The sequence below is a fragment of the Zea mays genome, chromosome 1 (assembly GCF_902167145.1).
Source record: "Zea mays cultivar B73 chromosome 1, Zm-B73-REFERENCE-NAM-5.0, whole genome shotgun sequence".
In the NCBI taxonomy this organism is placed as follows: Eukaryota; Viridiplantae; Streptophyta; class Magnoliopsida; order Poales; family Poaceae; genus Zea; species Zea mays.
Window position 1 is genome coordinate 56273385 of NC_050096.1, and position 17624 is coordinate 56291008.

Genomic DNA, 17624 nt, shown 5'->3' on the forward strand with positions numbered 1-17624 from the left:
TGTCGTTACTAGCCATTTTGTCCCACTCCAGGATGATTAGATCCACAAACAATGGAGTCCTCGGCTCTGATACCACTTGTAGGATCTAGGACACCGGCTAGAGGGGGGGTGAATAGACGGTTTTGACTAAAATCAACAATATTAAATAAATTTAATTAATACAACAAGAGGAATAAATTCTCTAGTGTCAATAAGTAAACAATGTATGAAAAACAACTACGGAGATTGAATACTTAAAGAACAATAAGCAAATCACTAATCAATTGCAAGGCAATAAGTAATGCTAGAAGGAATAGACACCGAAATTTATCCTGTGGTATCGGTGATTTGCCGATCACCCCTAATCCACGTTGAGGTGGACTTCAAGCTCTCACTTGCTCCTCTATCAAGACACGACTTGATCTTTGAGCCAAGTGGACAAGAAATCACTCAATACCTCGATTCCACTAATGTCACCTTTGCCGCTCCGGCGAGGTAGGTGCGAACCCCTCACAATCAACACCGCGGCTTCTCCACAATCTTCTTGGAGAGCTCGACTGAGACAATCACCCGAGCCGTCTAGGAGGCGGCAACCTCCAAGAGTAACAAGTCAACGACGCTTGCTCGGTGTACCACCTAGTGCCTCAAGAATCACCAAATGATGCAAATGCACTAGGAACCCTCAATCTCTCACTAGAATGCAATCTCAAGCAAAGAGTGTGAGAGAGTGAGTTGGAGGATCACAAATGAGCTCAATGTGTGCAAGGAATGGCCAAGAGAGGTCTCTCACACGAGCTACCCTTCTATTTATAGTCCCCCATCTAAAACCAACCGTTATGTGCAAAAAGGGGCAGTTCTGCGCACACGCGGACCGTCCGCGCCCTAGGGCCGGACGGTCCGCCGTACATATAACGGCTATAATGACCGTTTGAAATATGTCAGAGCTGACTCAAAAGGTGGGTCCGGACAGTCCGCCCTTCAAGGCCGGACCGTCCGCGACCTGGCAGAATGAAACACCCGAGCCTCGGATCAAAAGAAGTTAACACACGCGGACCGTCCGGCTATAAATCCCGGACGGTCCGCGACCTGAGACAGTACTGTCCGGACTGGTCCCCCGGACAGTCCGTAGTACAAATCTATAAAAACACACAGTCCCTGTCCAAAAACGAGTTTGACACTTGCGGACCGTCCGCCCCTCACAGCCGGACCGTCCGCCTATAATTCAGGGACTGGCCCGAAGCCACCCTCCACTGGTCATGACTGCGGACGGTCCGGCCCTAAGGCCCGGACGGTCCGCAGTGCAATAGAACACAGTGTCAATACAAATGGTCAGACTTCGGACCCCTCTGGTGGATCGCGGACGGTCCGCCCCTAATGCCCGGACAGTCCGCGCGTCCATGACTTCGCAATTTTTCAAACATGCTTTTGAAAGAACTTTTGACTTGCGAAATGTGAAGCGCTGTTAGTCCTCATGCAAATGCAACTACTTGATGCTCTATGAGGCACTAAGTTTTACACAGATCTGAGTCATTGACCCCTCTTAATAGTACGGCTATCTAGCCTACTAATCCGGTCAGGTATCTTCTCTAAACTCCTCAAGACCGGCAAAAGTGAAACCTATATTATACCTTTCCCTTCATCTGATCCACAACCAATGCGGATGATTCTTCAACATTTCCTGTTCTATGTGGTCCAACCCTGCATTCTTATTTCTCCAAGAATCGTTAGTCCACAAGCAGTTGTCATTAATTACCAAAACATTACCAAAGGGGCCTAGATGATTCACAAGCCGCCTCAGAGCACTCGGGCTCCGCGCCCACTACTGATCAGGGTTTCGAAGGCTGGCCCCCCGAAGGGTTCGACAGCCGCCCCAGAACACGCAGAGCGAGGGATGACTCTGGGTACGTCCGATACATGGCCGAGGCTCGGGCTACGCTCCCGAGGTACCCTAGGACATTTCCGAGACCAGCAGGAGCGATTCTGTAACGGAATCCCATCAGAGGGAGGCATCGAGCCCTTGGACCCTATCAAACGGGACCGGGTCCGGCAAATCACCTGCAGGTACTTTTGGAGCGCGCCTCTAGGCCACTAGCCGACCCTTATCGAACGGGACACGGGCGTCCACTCGGATCACTCGTTAGCAACTCACTGGAGACACCATGTTCGGCGCCCTCCGAGGGCAACATGGCGCTTTCCCCCCTCCTCCTTGCGGAAAGGCGACGAAGGGGCGTATTATAAAAGTCGAGTCAGTCCTTGATCGTCCTCTCGCTCTATGCAGAGGCTCGGGGGCTACTCTCGCAAACCCGGCTCCGGCCAAACCATTGACAGCGTCAACATACCAGCCCGAGAACTCGGAACCTGACCATGCACCCGGGCTACGATCAGATCGCATGAGGGGACAACCAGACCGGCCGAGGCGTCACGAAAGGCGCTAAGACCTTGGAGGAGTCAAACCACTCCTCCGAGGCATCGGGGGCTACACCCGGCAGGTGCGCTCGCGCGCACCCACCGGAACAAAATATAACCGAGAAAGGACGGTCCCCTTGCAAAAAAGTGCGATAAAGCCTCCAAGCGAGTACCAACACTCCCTTTGAGGCTCGGGGGCTACTGTCGGGGACCATAATTAGGGGTACCCCCAAAACTCCTAAACTCGGCTGGTAACCACCATCAGCACAAGCTGCAAAGGCCTGATGGGCGCAATACAGGTCAAAGCTCCAACCACTCAAGGGACACGATCTCGCCTTGCCCGAGCCCAGCCTCGGGCAGGAACAATAGACCCAGGCGGATTCACGCCTCGCCCGAGGGCCTCCTCAAGCAACAGGCGCACCTTCAACTCGCCCGAGGCCCAGCTCGGGCAAGCTTCGCAGTGAAGCAACCTTGGCCAGACCGCCTCGCCAACCGACCGTATCGCAGGAGCATTCAATGCAAGGATCGTCTGACACCTTATCCTGACGCGCGTTCCTCAGTCGGCAGGGCCGAAGTGACCGCAGTCACTTCGCCCCTCCACTGACTGACCTGACAGGAAAACAACGCCGCCTGCCCTGCTCTGACTGCTGTGCCACCCGCCAGGGTGAGGCTGACAGCAGCCGAGTCCAGCCTCAGGTGCCATAGGAAGCTCCGCCTCGCCCGACCCCGGGGCTCGGCCCCCTCCTCGACCTTGGAAGACGGTCTCCGCCTCGCCCGACCCCAGGGCTCGGTCCCCGCCTCGACCTCGGAAGACGGTCTCTGCCTCGCCCGACCCCAGGGCTCGAACTCAACCTCGACCTCGGAAGACGGTCTCCGCCTCGCCCGACCCCAGGGCTCGGACTCAACCTCGACCTCGAAAGACGGTCTCTGCCTCGCCCGACCCCAGGGCTCGGACTCAGCCTCGACCTCGGAGGAGTCGCCGCCTCGCCCGACATTGGGCTCGGACCGACCACGTTACAGGGGGTACATCATTACCTACCCCTAGCTAGCTCAGGCTACGGGGAACAAGACCGGCGTCCCATCTGGCTCGCCCCGGTAAACAAGTAATGATGGCACCCCGCGTGCTCCCATGATGACGGCGGTTCTCAGCCCCCTACGGAAGCAAGGAGACGTCAGCAAGGACCCGACAGCCCCGACAGCTGTGCTTCTACAGGGCTCAAGCGCTCCTCCGACGGCCACGACATCACATGCACAGGGCACTAACACCTCTCAGACAGCCACGTCGGCATGTACATAGGGCTCTGGCTTTTCTCTGCTAGACACGTTAGCATATTGCTACACCCCCCATTGTACACCTAGGCCCTCTCCTTACATCTATAAAAGGAAGGTCCAGGGCCCTCGTACGAGAAGGTGGCCGGGCGGGAGGACGGGCTGACGAACAGGCTCTCTCCCTCTCTCGCGAACGCTTGTAACCCCCTACTGCAAGCGCATCCGCCCTGGGCGCAGGATAACACGAGCCACGGTTCCCTTTTCCCCCCTTGTGTTCCATCTCGCGCCGACCCATCTGGGCTGGGACACGCAGCGACAATTTACTCGTCGATCCAGGGACCCCCCGGGGTCGAAACACCGACAGAACCTTTATGGAACTTTCTATCAAATATATAGATCCAGTCGATCGAACACCATCAGTCAAGTGGCTTATTTATATTGATACGTGCACTTACCTCGTATCTCCTAGAAGTGAGTAGAGGTAAAGTTCCTGAAATAGTCCTTGCAAGGATATGCAATCCGTTTGCTAAATCTTTATGTGCATATACTTCCAGAAGAAGATGTTTTGCCTTATTGATACGGTTTTGCAACGATCAGAGGGAGCACATTTCTAAAGTTAGCCCTTGTAGAAGATTCGATAGAATCTAGATCCCAGAGGATCGAAATCTGTCCCGATGACAGTTGTTGTACTCTTTTTCCCTTGGTGAGTTTTCTTGAAGTTTATCACATGAGGTTTTTAACGAGGCAACAAAGTGCAAATGCAATTTGTATCACCATGCACTCTTTCTCCATATTTTCCCACTGGGTTTTTTTGGAGTTTTAACGAGGCATGTGTTGGTCGCGGTATTCGCCCAAGGAGGAGTGTTAAGTAACCCTAGTTAGGGTTATGTGGGCAAATACCGGCTTTGCCCCTGAGGGATCTCACATCTCTATATAAGGAACCTGTATAGCCCCTCATAATACAGAGATCAGAAAGAGGCCAGAGGCCCAACGCTATATCCTGTGTCTCGTGTGTTTCTCTGTCGTGCTTCTGGGAAGGGAGACGGGCCCTCTACAACTTCTCGCGCCTCTACTGCTGACGGGAGGGAAGGGAGCGGATCTGGTGATCCGTAGTGACGTAGTTCTCTACAGTTTAGTTCCTTAAAGTGTTTCAGAGTAAGGAAAATACATCTCCTACCCTTCTCACTCCACATACTCTCTTCCAACCCCCACATTAATTAGGGACATGAATGTCTTTTTGTTTTCATATGCTAAACTTTAGCACTTACATCAAAACATTATTCATGTCCTAATTTTAGCTCACTAATTAAGAAGGCTAAATTTAGCGCACGGCTAAAGTTTAGCACATGGAATCTAAACCTGTCTTAAGAGGGTGTTTGGTTTCTAGTGACTAATTTTTAGTCCCTCCAATTTTATTTCATTTTAGTCACTAAATTATTAATTTTCGGATTTGGTAATTTAGTGACTATAATGAAATAAAATAGAATGACTAAAAATTAGTTCATAGAAACCAAACACCCGCTAAGACTAATTCCAATCCTCCTCGTCTATGTCGACTGTCACAACAATTATCGACGGCACTACTATTAATTATTGTCTACTCTTATCTACCATAACTTTCTAATATACTAAGCATATAGTCACCTCAGCCAGTTAAAAATTATAAATTCATCAAAATATATAATCAAGTAAATAAAATTTACATAATTCATAAATATAATAAAATTATAAAAGCTTTTAAAAATAAGAACTACCTGGTTCATAAAACCAGCGACTTTGATTATGAGTGATTGACTTTGATCAGGTTTCTACTCATTAATTGTGTTGAGCTGCGGGACACTTGATTTACTGAGCCGTGACTTCTGATTTGACATGATGTGCCGATGTTGATGGAGATTGTTCCTCGTTTGGTTATGAGCATTGGCACAATTGTCATATACCAAGTTTTACTGACGATCTGACTGGATCAGGACAATATTTAGAGTGTGTTTGGTTTGCCTTTTGGATTTCACTTTTGCCCTTAAAAACCAAAAGTCAAACCATATATTTAAAAGCAACTCTCTCTAAAAGCGACTTTCTCGCAGTGTAAAATTAAAAGCACATATGGATCTGTTTTTAGTGGCTTTCGAATGGAATTGAAAATATATATGGAAGAACTTTTAGCGATTTTTAGTGGTTTCCACCAAACAATTTTTAGTTTTTTACATCTCACAGCCCACAGCAGTTTTTTTCACAGATAGAACCCAACCAAACAGACCCTTACTTTAATTTTAAGCTCCCACTTGCTTTCCTTATCTCAGGGAAGGCATCACGATGTGATTTGTGGGGCTGGTCTTGCATTATATTGCAATTATGAAGAGACTAACTTCGAAGTTGTACTAATGTGCCACTCCTAATAACATCTTCAAGAGCTCCTTAAAAGTCTCTCATAAATCAAGTTTTTAGGAATACACAGAACGTGTCTCCAACAATTCCCCTAAAGTGCTTCTAACCTTTTCATAACCCTTAAAACTATCTCATTTGTAGCTACAAATGAGGCTACAAATGAAGGGGGTTTTGGGCTCCCCGGAAACATATTTCTACCTCTTTAAGGGCTCTATTGGAGAAAGTGTTAAAATCTATTTTCAGTAATTTTATAGATGCTCCTTAAAACTGATTTTCAGAAGTCATTTTCTGGGAATCTTTTGGAGATTATCTAATGAACCAAATCATCATTTACCGACCCATTTAGGGCTTGTTCGGTTATTCCCAATACATATGGATTGGATGAGATTGGAAAAAATTGTGAAGAAGTTTGACTTGTTTGGGATTCAAACCCATCCAATCTCGCTCAATCCACATGGATTGAGAGCTAACCGAACAAGCCCTTATTTAGGGGAACCATAAAGCGACCCATGATCATTACTGCACATTCTTATCGCTTGATCTCTTGTGGCATACTTTGCTTGTGCATCGCTCGGAGAAAACGAGACTCTATGCCATCGTAATGCACAGCATTGTACTAGTAACCAATAAACATAGGAGTATATAGTGCATAGAAAAGTGAGAGAGCATGGGACTCCAATGGCCAAGCCCTATTAGGCCTTGTTCGGTTACATGGGATATAATCCCACCATGGATTTAGTCCGAGTATGGATTGGGTGAATCCATATCTCACACCCAATCCCATGGTGGGATTAAATCCATCAACAAATCCATGTGACTTTCAAAGCTAGTTATTCTTTTGATCCATGGATTCTAATGTAAACTTGTGCAATATCTCATGGATTTGTTCCATACCTAATGGGCTATGGATAGAATCCATGTCTTCCATAGTTTACAAAATTCCCAAACTTTTGGGTTATATTCCATGATGGGTTTAACCGAATAAAAAAAATTAAGTAGTCATGGATTATTTTGGGACATGGATTGAGGCATGGATTTAATTCCAATCCATGCTAATTCAGAGCGGGATTGGTGTAAACGAACAAAGCCTTAGTGGTGGCATAGGCAATGACGGCCCAAGCCCATGACCTGCTCACGAGAGATCATAAAAGCCTTGGGCCCACATTCCCACCTTTTGACGGAGCCCATAAGAGGTATATTATTGAAAGAACAATCTGGGCCTCCAAGGTTGACGCAGTGCTCGTGCAAAGTGGGAAGGCTTCTCTATGCCTGCGCGGGGTTTGCATAAGTAATTGCTTTTCGTCGCGGCCATCGCATCGATCGAGAGCCACTAGTTCTCTCGCTTTCCGAACCCCATCCACTCGGCTCGCCGCCCGCACACGCCCATTCCATTCCACTTTCCACCATGGCTTCCCTCTGCGTCCACCATACCTCGCTACCACTCTCCCCGCCCCACCAGGTCACCGTCCCCGAACCCTCTCGCGCGCTGCCCCCATCCTCGCGCCTCCCCGCCCTGCCGTCCTCCTCCAACCATGTCAGCGCCCTCCCTCGACCCGCGGCGGCGGCTTCCTCCGCCTTCGCGTGCCACTGCAAAGCACCGGTGCGGGACCACGACGCTGAGCTCCTCCGCGCTCTACGGTCCAACGGCAACGGCACCCTCCACGGGGACACAGCACCGCCGCAAGTCCTCGACTCGCGCTCCGACGGACCGGGCGGCGGCGACGGCAGCAAGAGGTCGCGTTTCTGCGCCCGTGATTGCGCGAAGCGGATCATGGAGCTGCCCGTGGAGGAGCGGGTGAAGGTGCTCGACCTCCTGCCGCGCGACGACGCGGCGCTCACCGTCTCCGATTACAACGACATCCTCTCGGCGCTGGCTCGCGCGGGGGACCACGCCACGGCCGTCGCGCTGTTCCGCGCCATGCCCGTCGCCCCCGACGCACACTCCTTCGCCACCGCCGTGCAGTGCCTCTGCCGACAGGGCGCGCCCGACGAGGCCAAGCTCGCGCTCGACGAGATGGTGGCGCGCGGGTTCCGCCCCAGCGTTGCCACGTTCTCAGCCGTTGTGGGGTGCCTCTGCAAGCGCGGACGCGTCACCAAGGCCATGGAGGTGTTGGACGCCATGTGCGGCCTCGGGTGCGAGCCTACCATCCGCACGTACAACAGCCTCGTCGGCGGGCTCTGCTACGTCGGCCGGCTGGAGGAGGCGCTCGAACTCCTCAAGAAGCTCAAGGACTCGCCCCTGACGCCTGACATCTACACCTTCACCATCGTGCTCGACGGGTTCTGTAAGGTCGGGCGGACGGAGGAGGCCACGGCCATCTTCCACGATGCGATCGGGATGGGCCTCTCGCCGACGACATTCACGTACAACGCGCTCCTGAACGGCCACTGCAAGGAGGGAAACCCGCTCAAAGCGTTCGCGCTGCTCATGGAGATGTGCGGCAACAACGACGCCGCCTGCCTGCCAGACAAGACCAGCTTCGGGATCGTGCTGACGGCGCTGCTCCGCGCCGGCGAGACCTCAGCGGCGTGGCAGACGTACAAGCGGATGGAGCGCGCTGGGTTCGAGGTGGACGGGCGCGCGCTGGACACGCTGGCTCGGGGCCTGTGCCGGCGGTGCGCGACGGACGCCTCGGCCCTCGGCGACGCGGAGGAGGTGTTCGCCAAGGTGGTGGCTTCGGGCCACGAGCCGGTGTCCTACACGTACTGCCTGATGGCGCAGGCGCTGGCGCGCGGCGGCGAGGTGGACGCGGCCGTGGCGCTCCTGGAGGACATGGTGCGCAAGGGATACGCGCTGCGGAAGCGCGCCTACACGGACGTGGTGCGCGCGCTCTGTGACCGTGGCAGGGCCCGCGACGCGCTGCAGGTGCTTGTGCTTGTGATGATCGTGAGGGACTTCGTGCCGGGACGGAACGCGTTCGAAGCGCTCCTGGGAGAGCTGAGCCGGCAGGGGCGGTGGGCTGACGCCATGGCCGTGTACGCCGCCGCTGTGAAGCGAGGCGTGGTGGTCTCGTGGAAGCACCTCGGCAGAGAGGCGCACTCACCGGAGGAGCCCATTCGGCTGGGCGTCCCTGTCCCGCAGTGACCGTTTGTCTGGGGCTCTGGGCGCGGCCGGGATCACCATCTTTCTGAGCCCATTCGGCTTGCGTTCTGTTTCCGATGCTGTAGACGGAAAATTCTGCCAGTTTGGACCGCTTGCAGATGGCACTGAGGAACAAGCGTAGCTGATGGTTCAGGTATTCGCGTTGTCGCTAATTTTCGTGACACTCACCGCAAATGTACCGAAATTATGTAAATCATTTCTGCTTCTACGTAAATCATCTCTGCTTCTATTATCCGGCCGGGAGCATTGGCGTCCAGCTTACGAGTTACGGATGATAATCCTGATTTCATAGCTGTAAACGCACAAAGCACTTTTATTTATAGACGGCGCCACGAAAAAAAAAACCAACAACACGATCACTGACAAGGCGCAGTAACAAGAGTAGAAACACTTTCCGGTGGCGCGCGCGCGCTTCTGAGGAAGCCAAGAGTCCAAGACTGAAAGATCAAGCAGCTCACTCCGCCGCCGCCTGCTCGACAACCATCGGCAGTGACTCCTCTTTCTCCCTCCCTTTCTTCCCATGCTCCTCCTCCTCCTTCCCAGGAGAGGACGGCATAATCAGGGCCTCCCGTTGCGCACGCACCAGCTTACTGAACTCCTTCTCGCGAGCGCCGAACGCGGCGGCGATCTCCGGCCCTAGCATGGTACGGAGCACCGAGGAGGCGCCGACCAGGAACTGCGGCCGGTTGCGGCGCGCCGAGGTGGTGAAGCCGAAGAACTCGAAGGGCCCGGCCCGCGCCGCCACCTGGCAGAAGGGGAAGTAGCGCGGGATCCAGAACACGTCGCCGGGGCGCACCACCTCGCTCATCGCCAGGGACCCGTTCGGGAACACCACCTGGACCGTGCCTTCCCCGCCCAGCACCACGCCGTACTCCGTCGCCCGAGGGTTCACGTGCGGCGCCAGCATCGACCCCTGCCATGCAGATGGAGGAACAGAACGATGATCAGCTTGGCTGCGCTTGCGACGAGCTTACCAGCAGCAACCCCTCCTCTGCCATGACGCGAAACGGCGAAAGTAATCCAACAAGAAAGCGGGCAGGTCGATATGATTCAGGCAGGGCGCGCACCGCGGTGAGGTTCACGAGGTAGACGCCGATGTCCGGGTGCTTGAGGGGCTCGTACTGGTGCTTGTCGACGGAGACGGTCCAGCCGTACGCGTTCCGGAACCCGGGCTCGCTGTCGTAGAGGTTGTACGGCTCCGGCGCGCCGCCCTTCTTCTTCTTGCCCTTCCTGTTCGCCTCCGCAGCGCCGCCGCCGCCAGCCGCCCCTCCGACGACCCTGTTAACCAGCTTCGTCCACCACCACGTCGCCTCACGCGCGTCATCGCTGCCGCCGCACTCGTCGCCTCCGTCTCCCCTGCCACCCGGCACCCACGCGCCGGCGCCCTCGCGTCGCGCTCCCCTGTCCAGCACACCGTCGTGCCCGTCGACCTGCCCGCGCTCCTCTTCGGCGGCACCGCTCTCTGGCTCCGCGTCCGCGGTGTAGTACACGATGGGGCCGCCGGTTCGTGGCAACAGGATACGCGCCAACTCGTCGTAGGTGGCCTAGCAGAAGACATGCAAGTTATGGGTACTGCTAGCTGCTACCGCCTACCTGTGTCAATTAGAGCACGACGATCCATGCGAAATGTTCATATTAGATTAGTATATGTATCTCACGTTGAAGGCACGGGTAAGCGTCTTCGGCCCAAAACCGGCAATGACCGACGCCGGGTCCCCTGCGCCGCCGAGGAAGAAGGCCTGTATTGGATTTGTTGGATCATGGTTCATCAGTGCTGGGAATCGCGGATTGCATGTACTATACTATATGTTCTCTTGCCTGCAAGCAACAAGAACAGGAAGACGACGAGAGTGCAAAAAGGAAGAGGAGGGGGCGAGACCTGATAAGGAGGTCCAAAGCCAAGGCTATCGGAGGCGTCCACGCTGCATATGATCTGCAGCCTCTGGCCTTTGCCGGGGTTGACCATGTAGAAGGTGGAGCCGGCGTCGATGTGGAGGACGTCGCCCATCTTGAGCTTCCTCTCCACGAGCTCGTCCTTGTGAATATACCCAACCTTCGCTTCCCCTGCTCATCATCACAATACCACGCGATTGCAATCTCATATCGACCGGGAACGACACGAGCCTCCGCCACGCGCATAGATAGAAATAATAACAGCATGTACCCCGCTGCACGAAGAGAGTGATGCTGGAGTCGAGGTACTGCGGCACGAACAGCGTCTTGGGCTCCATGGTGATGAAGCCGATGTGCATGAGCCCCTCGCGGCAGGCGAAGGACGCCGGCGGCCACGGCTGGCCGCGCACCACGCGCACCTGCCCGCCCTCCGACTCCACCACCTTCTCCACCCGGTGCAGCAGGAACAGCCCCCTCCCTTTGCCTTTGCCCTTCTCTTCCTCCTCGCTCGGCCTCCACTCCCCCTCGCCCTCCTCCCACCAGCCCCCGCCGCGCCGTGACGCCGCCGCCGAGCACCGCGAGAGGAGCAGCAGGAGGAGGACGAGCAGCGGCGGCGCCATCACAGTGAGGCGATCCATATTCACGCGCCTAGCTGGCTTCTTCCAAGATTAAAACTTGCTAGATCGCTTGCACTAGCTCTCTGGTCAGCTGTGTAGACTGTACATTTCTTTCTGGTGCTACGGCGGTGGGGCGGTGGATATAGAGGCAACAGGTGAGTGTGGATGTGTGATGGCATCGCACGTGTCGTCGTGCATGGTGAGGAGGCAGCCTGGTTGAGAAGAAAAGTCGGTGGACGGGTGGAGCTGGAGCCTGGAGCATGGCTAGCATAGCAGGTCCGTGCATAACCCACCTGGCCTCGCGACGCGACGCGTGTCCGCTTTTCTGATGACACGACCGCTGGGTCTCACTGGAAATGACGATGTATTTTTTTAGATAATGGGAAAAGAGGTTCCGGCCTACATCCAAAGGATGACAGCCCACCACAACCGATCAAACAAGTCTTACAACCAAAAAAGGCCACATGTGACAATGCAAACTCAAACGCAGTTGGGGAAAGACAGAAACTAAAAGCAATAACTCATAGAGCAATTCTGTTACTAAATTGCCACCCATGCGAAGCGAAGATCTGCATCACCGATGTATAACAATGTTTGCAAATATATATATAATTATATATATATAATATAGAATAAAATAGAAGATGAGACAGTAAATATGTGTAGGTAGACCCCTCCGCATAGCATCCCGTAAAAATAAGAAATAATACTTATTTAAGTATCTTTTAAGGATTAGTTTGGAAACTATATTTTTTTCAAGGGATTTCCATTTTTCTAACGCCCCATTTGAATCATTGGAATTGAATTTCATTCTAATAATAATAATTTAGTAATTTAGTCATATATCAATTAAGCTAATTCGATTTTATGCAAAATATATATTAATATTATTATTAGCAAGATGTCGGGGATATTTATGTGCTATATTTTTACTAATAGACGAGTAAGACGAAGAATAGCATATAAGTTACACAGTAGAAACAAATTCTCCTAATACATAAAATCATTTCTCATCCTCTACCCCATGAATTTGAGATAGACTTATATCTGAACTTTGGAAAGTGGTATATTAAATTCCAAACTAAATAAGTTACTTTATTAAGGGAATTCTAATTCTTCTAAAATAAAAAGATCTAAACGCCCCGTAAGAGAAATTAGTTCATTTTCCCTTAAAAAAATAGAAATCCCATAGAAAAATAGAGTTTTCAAATTAGCCCTAAAAGATTTTTATTATATCTTCTTTATCTCTACTAACATTCAAGTTTTCTATACGTTCAACATTACCGGAATTCGTAATCTAATTTGTTTAATCCTATTTCGACTATTTAAAATTTGAATTACGTATTTCATAAAATTAAAATACTGAGTACCAGTGGTGAATCCACGAGGAGGACTGGGTGGCCTCGAGACCCCTGCGCCGGCTCTTTAAAGTAGAAGAGAGTAAAGGAGAAGAAGGAAGAAGAGGAGAAAGAGAGAGGAAGGAGGAAAGATGAAGGAAGATGAAGGAAGAAGAGGGGAAAGGGAGAGGAAGGAACAAGAAGGTAAAGAGAAAAAAAAGAAAAAATCGTTTCTTTTTAGTTGTTGCTAGATATTTTAATTTTGCATTATCCAGCGATAACTAAAATGAAACGAATGGAGTAGTTAGCTTCTAGCCCTCTCTACCATAGATCCCGGATCCGTCACTCCTTGGTAATATACGTTTTCATTTACTGAGGAATTAAATTTTTTACATTATGTCACATACGATACTACTATTTTCAAGGTACCAACATGCAATCGATCTAGGTAATGTTAATTTAATTAGTTTTTAATAGATTTGGGTACCGTTTATATCTGTTAACCCCTCATGTCTAAAACAGTCTAGTGTCGTCTCCCTCAGACCAACTCCAGCAGTGTGCGACTCCGTATCCCTAAAACGCGCGGCCGACACATTCTCTCTCCTCTCCGTATCCGGCTCCGTTTCCAGCAACACTCCCCATCCCACTCCGCATGCAGTCTATGACACCTGGGGCCCGCCAGCAGGCACGCGCGCCCGCGAGAGAGCTGCGGAGAGGAGAGAGAAAGCGTGGAAATGGGGAGTCTGGGTACACGCCGTGCGTTTTACGGAGCCGGATACGGAGCCTGCTGGACTGATGAATAGTGTGCTAGACTCCGCAAAATACGGATCCGGAGCCGCATGCGGAGTGCTGCTGGAGTTGGTCTCAGAACCGCCTTCGCCGTTCCGGCACTTGGCCATCGTCGTCGCTCCATCCAGATCTGTTCACGTAGTCACGCCTATGACATCTCATTCTTTGTGGGGGCGTTTGGTTCGCTTCCCAGGCGAGCCTGGCTCGCACTAGCTCAGCCAGGCTACAACTGGCCTGACTGAGTGCATACGGTAGAGTGTGTTTGGTTGTCTGCATGCGTTTAGTCTGGTTCACGAGAGATGTTGTTTGGTTGGTTGCATGAATACTTGTTGCTTGAGTTAAAAAATTATTAAATAAATAAAAAATGTATTAATAGACACTAATTATATGTTAATAGACACTAATTATATGTTAATCTTAATTATGTATTTTTTTGTTTGAAATATATATAGCATGACTGGTCTTGTTTTGTTCGCAAAAATGTGTAGAACACAGATCTGAAAACGGTTCGGTAATTAAATCTTTTAATTGAAAGATATAATCGGAAAACAAACAAAAAAGTGTCTCGATTTGCGTGCACGAATTAACAGCCGCTTAAGCGCCTGCGCGCTCAGCCCTGCACGCGCGCGAACGCCCGCGCGAGGCGTTTCATGCGAGCCAGGCCCGAACTGTTTTGGGCCTGATTGGTTGCCGTATCTAGGCAGCATGGCCGAGCGAGCCAGGCCCGCGGCAGCCTGGCTGTGCATCGCGTGAGCCTGGCTCCACAGATGCGCAGATTTTGGTCGCATCTCCAGAGCCTGGCCCGAGCTCCTTTTTTGCATCGCGAGACACAGGCGCTGATGCATATGCGGCAAACCAAACAAGCGGCAAAGTACCACGCGCCTGGTTACGTGGATGCAACCTACAACCAAACACACTACGGCCGCATACCGTGAGCCTGGTTGGCCTATATGCGGGCAACCAATCAGGCCCTTTAAGTCTCGTGCTGGCCTGTCTCGATGTATACGGCCAACCAAACGAACGCTGTTTTTTGCACGCACAGATGCAGCTGCATCTCCTGAGAAGAGAACCAAACGCGCCCTGTATCTTCTATCTTTTTTTAAGGCTCGTTTGGTCTTATATCTTGTACTTTTGTTGAGTATTTGTGAATCATCTAAGAGTATTTTAGTTCTTCTTTTAAGGTGTTGCATTATCAAGCCTAAGTCCAATCCACGGGCGCTGCGTCAGCAACACCGATGAGCGACCTCTAAGGATGTATTTGGTTGTGGGACAACTGGGGACATGTAGGATAGAGACGTCCCCTTACGTCCTCTCTCGTCTCTCCAATTTTGAGGGACAACTAGGGATAACACTAGGATAGTCTTGTTCCATCCATGACCCTGCAAATAACCTTGTTTAAGGGATCATCCTATCATCATATTCTGTCATTCCAACCAAACACACTTTAAGTGTTGTTCGGACGTCGGAGACAAGAGGCCGCCAAAGGAGGGGGCAACAAGAGGCGCCACGACGGCGGGCGCCGTCGGCTTGTTGCGGATTTTTGCGATTTTGATGCTCCGGTTGCCGCACAGCTTCATCATTTTGGTATCCCGCAGCGCGATATCGCTATATTAGGATTGTTGTCTTCTACCACTCACCATATTAGTACTATTTTCATGTAATCCTCTTGTAACAACGCCTACAGGTTTGAAATTTGCTCTGCATGGCTAATTTATCCATGTATTCGTCCTCTTCGCTCGTGACTGTGCACCACACTCTAGTTTTGTCCTCACCGTTCGCCCAACATTGAGGAATGAAGGAGGGAATAGCCTCACCGGTCGGCGTGCAGCCATGGATGAAGACGCATTGCCACCCCCCTCGTCTACATCCTTTTGCTTTTGCTCAAGCAGGAGCAATCGCTAGCGCGCCGGTGCAGTTGTGGTTGTCCGGTATCTTCCACCCGACGCCACTGTTGTCGCAGTGAGGTTGTTCGGTACCTTCCAACCGATGTCGTCGTTGTCGTAGAGGTCGAGGTACATGAGGCGCAACAATCGGTCGATGTTGGACAGTATGGTCTCAGAGAGCTGGTTCCGATTGATGTTGAGAAGCTCGAGGTACGTGAGGCTACCGATGGCTAGGGAGATCGTCTTGGCGAGGCCGAGGGAGGAGAGCTGCAGGGATGTGACGTGCCCATGGGTGCGGTTCACGCGGACATCGTGGGGGAGAGTTGAGGAACGAAGAAGAGGACAACAATGTCTTTTACCTTCGGTCTACACTATTAGTGGAGGCTTTGCCAGCAATGGTACCAATCTGGAGAGTGGTGGAAGACGGCAATCTCAACCTGGCAATGTCACGCTGCGGGGTACCAAAACAGTGAAGCCATGCGGCGGGAGCATCAAAATCATAAAAGAATCTCTATTGCGGCCTACGGTAGTGCGCGCCTGCGGTGTGACGTGGCAGCGTGGCCTGCACAAGCAATTCGTTGCATTAGGGTGTACGAGTGGGATAACATGGGAGCTACTGGGTCATTCTGAGAGCACCTAGAGGAGGTGAATAGGTGATCCTGTAAAATTCAACACTAATAGCCACAAAACTTTGGTTATGAAGATTAGAACGATTAAGGGGCTTGAAACGAGCTCTTGTGAACACAGACAATCAAAGAGAAAACAATCACAAGAGACAAGCGATTTTACCCCGTGGTTCGGCCAAGTAAGACTTTCCTACTTCCACGTTGTGGCGTCCCAATGGACGAGGGTTGCACTCAACCCCTTTCAAGTGATCTAATGATCAACTTGAATACCACGACTTTTCTTGCTTTTCTCTTTTTTCCCGTTTGCGAGGAATCTCCACAAGTTGGAGTCTCTCGCCCTTACAACAAAGATCACAATGAAAACACAAGAGTAAGGTCGGGGAGCAACACACACAAATCCACAGCTCACACACGCACACAGGCCAAGACTTGAGCTCAAAATGACGCACAAAGAGTTCACAACTAGAACAGAGCTCAAATCACTAACACGATCGATCAAGTGCGCGGAGACGGAGTGTGTAAGACTTAAAATGCTTAGTGAATGCTTGGGGTAACTCCTCCATGCGCCTAGGGTCCCTTTTATAGCCCCAAGGCAGCTAGGAGCCGTTGGAGGCCAACAAGGAAGGCTATCCTTGCCTTCTGTCGGGTGGCGCACCGGACAATCCGGTTGAAGCGTCCCGATCCTTTGGGACTCAAATGTGATACAATTACTACTCCCAGGAGGCTAGTAACCACATTCATTACTTCAAATAGTTACAGAGTCTGAATAATGTTATTACAATACCGGGGAATACAAGCTCGGGAGTGAGCCGAAAATCATAAAGCGCAGTGGAAGGTAAAATAGCCCAGACCACAGGCAGAACTGGGTGAAGACACAGCCCCATCAATCAAGCATAGCAGAAAAGAAGTCTTCAGCTGCTGAAAAACATAAATAAATCTGGGTGAATACACTAGGTATTCCGCAAGCCCACTCGGCTCCTGTAAAGAGAAAGTGACCTATAATGTACATGTTTCATATGGTGGAGTTGAAGTCACTCATACTTTTTCAGAGAAAGACATAACTCGTTGTTTAAGGTTTTCCCAAGACAATAGAAATAACACTTGCTCGACCACCACTGAGCTTCCCGCTCCCGTGGCACGACTTTCTTTCCAGAACATACACACACCTTTCCCTGTTCCCGGTTGTAGTAGAAACACTAATTGCCATACCATACCAGACTCGTCCATACCAGTGGACACGGACTATTCGAATAGGTTTTCAAACTCTGCGTAGAGGTGTACACTTTACCCACTAGTCCGGCTCTGCGATCTCATAGCCAGTGAGACCCGAATCCGAA

The 17624-nt window shown here is 51.3% G+C and overlaps 2 protein-coding genes across 2 annotated transcripts; one reads left to right on the forward strand and one right to left on the reverse strand.

Annotated features, from left to right (window-relative positions):
• The first annotated feature begins 7432 nt into the window (after positions 1 to 7432).
• Positions 7433 to 9374, forward strand: LOC100191659 (PPR containing plant-like protein). The gene has a single exon (NM_001137088.2). The coding sequence runs from the start codon at positions 7445 to 7447 to the stop codon at positions 9122 to 9124; it is 1680 nt and encodes a 559-aa protein (NP_001130560.2). The 5' UTR covers positions 7433 to 7444; the 3' UTR covers positions 9125 to 9374.
• LOC100280650 (uncharacterized) lies at positions 9327 to 11768 on the reverse strand. Its single transcript, NM_001153568.1, has 5 exons — positions 11307 to 11768; positions 11022 to 11206; positions 10801 to 10881; positions 10210 to 10686; positions 9327 to 10055 (listed from the first exon to the last, which is right to left on the reverse strand). The coding sequence occupies exons 1-5, from the start codon at positions 11671 to 11673 to the stop codon at positions 9597 to 9599; spliced, it is 1569 nt and encodes a 522-aa protein (NP_001147040.1). The 5' UTR covers positions 11674 to 11768; the 3' UTR covers positions 9327 to 9596.
• Positions 11769 to 17624: the final 5856 nt, after the last annotated feature.